The sequence below is a fragment of the Lactuca saligna genome, chromosome 8, assembly GCF_052625555.1.
Source record: "Lactuca saligna cultivar CGN05327 chromosome 8, ASM5262555v1, whole genome shotgun sequence".
NCBI classification, from domain to species: domain Eukaryota; kingdom Viridiplantae; phylum Streptophyta; class Magnoliopsida; order Asterales; family Asteraceae; genus Lactuca; species Lactuca saligna.
Genome location: NC_136424.1, coordinates 152081491 through 152086391, shown reverse-complemented (window position 1 = coordinate 152086391; position 4901 = coordinate 152081491). Strand labels below are relative to the sequence as shown.

The 4901-nt window shown below is 34.1% G+C and overlaps 1 protein-coding gene across 1 annotated transcript; it reads left to right on the top strand.

Moving 5' to 3' along the window:
• Positions 1-3408: 3408 nt before the first annotated feature.
• LOC145013079 (basic peroxidase-like) lies at positions 3409-4901 on the top strand. The gene is made up of 4 exons (XM_078971885.1): positions 3409-3698; positions 3812-3991; positions 4106-4271; positions 4362-4901. The coding sequence occupies exons 1-4, from the start codon at positions 3474-3476 to the stop codon at positions 4748-4750; spliced, it is 960 nt and encodes a 319-aa protein (XP_078828011.1). The 5' UTR covers positions 3409-3473; the 3' UTR covers positions 4751-4901.

The window sequence follows — 4901 nt, the reverse complement described above, 5'->3', positions numbered from 1 at the left end:
AGAACTTTATGCAACGAATGTGGGTTATTATAATTGGTGACATCATTATAATGAAAATCTCTAAGATAAGAAGGAGGTTGATGTATACGAGTAGACCTCCTTAAAACATTATCTTGAGATACGTTTGATGGATCATCATGTACAGGAATTGAAGTGCAACTTGTGGAACTGAATTGTCAGCAATGTCATTATCAGCAAAGGGATATGGAAGGGCAATTTTGTCAAAAACATCTTGACATGAGTTTTTAGAGTAATTTTGAAAGGGAAAGATATTCTCATGAAAAACAATAACTCTTGAATAAAAAAATCTTCTTTTTATTGAAATCAAGAAGTTTATAAGCCTTCATATTTGGAGGATACCCAAGAAAAACACACATCTTTGCTCTTTGTTCAAATTTGAGATGATTAGTTGTTAATGTTGAAGCAAATGCTAAACAACCAAAGGTTCTAAGAGAAGAGTATTCGGGATTAAAACCATGTAATCTGAGATATGGTGAATCATTATGAAAAATCTTCTACGGAATTCTGTTGATGAGATATGCAGCTGTAAGAACAAATTTGCCCCAAAAATTAATTGGAAGATGTGACTGGAACATTAAAGACCTTGCAACATTTAATAGATGTTGATTTTTCCTTTTAACTACACAATTTTTTTGATGTCTTGTAACACATGATTTTTGATGTTCAATCCCTTTTTCTCCAAAAAAAAATTATGGAACTCCAACTCTTTGGCATTATCAGATCTTAAAAACTTTATCTTTTTGTTGAATTGAGTTAAAATGAATGAATAGAAGTTCAGGATTATTTCTTGAATGTCTGACTTTTGTTTTAATAGATATATCCATGTATATCTACCGTGATCATCAACCAAACTTGCAAAATATATATGTATAGTGTGTGTAACATTTTGATAAGGCCCCCATATGTCATAATGAACTAAGGAAAAATTCTCATAACAAATTTGATTCATGGAATTAAAAGAAAGTTGTTTCTTTTTAGCCAAGGGGCAAATTGGACAATAATTGTCATTTTGATTACTAGAAATAGAAACACTCAAAGTTCTTTAATAGGCATCAAACATTTATTGGATGGATGACCTAATCGTTTATGTCATACTTGTAAAGAAACATTAATAATCCTTGATGTAGTAAACTGAGATTCTTCCTTCTTGACTCCACAATTTCCCATGACATACAATCCTTCAACGATTTCAGCCTTGCCAATCATCTTCATTTCCTTGATATCCTGAATCATTGCATGATTGCAAGTGAAATATACTATAAATCTTTGTGTTCTAGTAAGTGAACTGATTGATATAAGACTCATATCAAAATTAGGAACATACAACACATTTTGAAGAGTAATTATAGGATCTAATTTCACATCACCAACAAGATGAACATGTAAAGTAAATTTGTTAGGAAGAGTTATTGTATGTCTATACACCTTCCTTTTATTGTGAAAAGAGTTATATCATGGCACACATGTTAAGAAGCCCCTAAATCAAGAATCCACAAAGAGAATTTGGAACCATGTCTAATTGAGAGAGAATAATGTTTACCTGTAGTGGTCTCTTTATTAGGATTAACGGAAATCATGTGAGAAGATGAGCAGACATGATTTGTTGACATTTCTCTTGACAAAATCCTCTGAACATGTTGCTAAGAGCCCAAGACCATCACTAATGGAGGAAGGATTGTTGTTATTTGATGATTGATCATTGGTGATAGTAGCAGCTGTGAAATTAGACTTTGATTTTGGTTTATATCCAGGGGGATAACCATGAATCTTATAACACTTGTCAATAGTATGCCCTTGCAACTTGCAATGAGTACAATATGGCCTTTCTTTATTTGAAGATCTGGAAACATTGTTGTTATTCTTGTGAGTTGAACTTAAACTTTAATTAGTTCTAGCAAGGAAGGCCACACTTTGTTGAGATTCACTGATAATGTATTTTTAGTTTTTCTTCTTGAGCAACCAAAGATAAACCACGATTAATGGAGGGAAGAGGATCCATAAGGAGAATCTGACCTCTAGTTTGAGAAAAAGAGTCATTCAATCCCATTAAGAAATTCATGATGTACTCTGTTTGAAAATACTTCTCTATCCCTTGAGCTCCATTACAATCACATTTTTACAAGTATAGTGATGTCTGAAATTGATCAATTCTTCAGTGAGAAACTTCAATTTAGTAAAGTAAACACCAATTGAGTCTTGATTTTGATTAAAATTGACGATCTCTCTTCTGATTTGAAAAATTCTCAGACCATTACTCTGTTGGAAACGTTCCTGTAAATCCTTCCAGACATCGTGAACATTTTCAGTGAACATGATACTTGTAGATATCTCTTTGGATACAAAATTCAAGATCCAAGATATAAAAAGTTTGTTGTTCCTTATCCAAGCACTGTAATTAGGATCACCAATGTTGGGCTTCAGAAGAGTTCCATCAATGAATCCGGTTTTGTTTTTCACAGATAATGCTATTTGCATAGCCTGACTCCATGAATTGTAATTATCACCGGTTAAAAGTTGTGATGCAAGAATGAATCCAGGGCTCTCAGAATGATGTAAGTAGTATGGATGCATCCGATCATCAATCGGAGCAATTGGATGAGAATTAGATGTTGAAGACATGATTTCAGATCAAGATGAAATGAATCGATAGAATACAAATTCACAAGAACAATTTGTGAATCGAGAAATCAAAAAATATAATTCACAAGAACAATTCGTGAATTGAGAATTCAAGGAAATAGAATCAACGAAGACGACCTTACAAAATAAGAACGAATGATTGATTCAGATCAAGGAACAAATGAATTGAAAGCGGAAATTTAAACGTTTCTCTGCTCTGATACCATATTACATCTCACATAAAAATAATCGGTCCATTACTTTCAACACTGAAGCAGTTATATCTTTATACATGAAGGAAAATAAAAACGATTCTAACTACTAAACACATTTTAACCGACTATCTATTCTAAAATTACATTAATACCCTTATAGTTTATCTCCAATAGTAAAAGCCTAAAAGGTTTCTAGAACACACCTACCACGTTGCCATCGGTCTCCGACATTCAATATTTTAAATGGGATTTGTTTAAAATATTTGAAGGGAAAAAAATGAGATTGGCGTAAAATAATGCAATTAATGCATCCGTTGATTATTCATGTCACGCACAAATACTTTTCTTCTTCTATCAAGCTTCCAGAGAATTTCAAAATAATACAATAAAACATTCTAAGGGATTAAATAGCCCAAGGCCTAGTCTCGATGACTCATTCAACAGACAAATTAGAAATGTGTGTACGTATTTGAATAAATATATCCCACTTGCATGTCCTTTTTTATTTTTTTTTTATTTTTTTTATTGGAGTATATATATGTATCGATTGGTGATTGTTCTTACTCAAATATTTAAGCTACACAGGCATCAAAGCATTGTTCTCTTCTAAAAAAATATATGGAGTATCATAAGTCTATTGTAACTATTTTGATTCCCATACTCGCTTTACTTCTCTCATCGAATTACATACCATGCAAAGCTCAGCTTTCTACCACCTTTTACGATGACACATGCCCTAATGCACTCACCACAATTAGGTCTTCTATTAATGCTGCGGTGACTAGTGAAAGTCGCATGGCAGCCTCTCTCATTCGCCTTCATTTTCACGATTGTTTCGTTCAGGTTAATTAATAATTTGTTTCTTAAATCTTAATCATCTTTTTTCCATGCATGGTGCTTCTACATTAGAAGCAATTAAGAACATGCAGATTTAATCGATCAGGTCAATTTTGCAGGGTTGTGATGCATCCATTTTACTAGATGATGCCCCAAGTGAGAAGACTGCAGGTAGGAATGGAGGTGTGAGGGGCTATAGCGTTATAGATGATGCAAAAGCTGCTGTCGAGAGCATATGTCCAGGCATTGTTTCTTGTGCAGATATACTTGCTGTCGCTGCTCGTGATGCTTCTGTAGCGGTAATATATAGTAAAAACTTTATTACCGATGTACATATATAGATAAAATTCAGAGAATCTGCTCGTTATATTTCGACTATAATTAGATTTTTTATGTGTGAAATACGTACATAGGTAGATGGTCCTACATGGCCAGTAAGGCTTGGTAGAAGAGATTCTACATCAGCAAACCCAGGTGTAGCTCAAACTGATCTTCCAGTAGCCAGTATGAATTTAGGTCAACTCATTGCAAACTTTGATCGAAAGACACTCAGCGTAAGAGATATGGTTGCGCTTTCAGGTAAATGATCACTTACATCGACCCATTTTGATTAAATATCTCCTCGCAAAACAGATGATAAATTATACTTGTTGCCATGCATGCATTCAGGTTCTCACACAATAGGGCAAGCAAGATGTGTTGCGTTTAGGGCAAGAATATACGATAACACCTCAAACATAGATCCTGAATTTGCTAGCAGCCTTAGGAGCAACTGTCCACAGACTGGAGGCAACGGGAACTTGGAGTCACTTGATTTGGTGACACCAAATACATTTGACGTCAACTACTTTAGGAATCTTTTGGAAAGAAGGGGTCTTCTTGCATCAGATCAGGCACTGTTTAATGGAGATTCAACTGATAGCATCGTACAAGAGTACGTCGACAATCCTTCTGTATTTTTATCTGATTTCGCTGCAGCCATGGTTAGGATGGGAGACATTGATCCCCTTACTGGTGCTAATGGGGAGATAAGGACAGTTTGCACTACTGCCAATTAGGAAACAAAATTAAAGTGATGTAGTAATAATCGACGTATAATATGGCTATCCGTCTTCTAAGAATTTTCTTCATTTTATTTATACTTTTATGTATTCATATTGTTCGACCCATTTAATGTTTAGTGCAAGGCTTTGTGTGTTTTTTTAACAA

Coding starts and splice junctions, on each gene's coding strand:
- LOC145013079 (XM_078971885.1), top strand. CDS start 3,474: ATGGAGTATCATAAGTCTATTGTAACTATTTTGATTCCCATACTCGCT. Junction 3,699..3,811: donor TTCACGATTGTTTCGTTCAG/GTTAATTAATAA, acceptor TCAATTTTGCAG/GGTTGTGATGCATCCATTTT. Junction 3,992..4,105: donor CTCGTGATGCTTCTGTAGCG/GTAATATATAGT, acceptor ATACGTACATAG/GTAGATGGTCCTACATGGCC.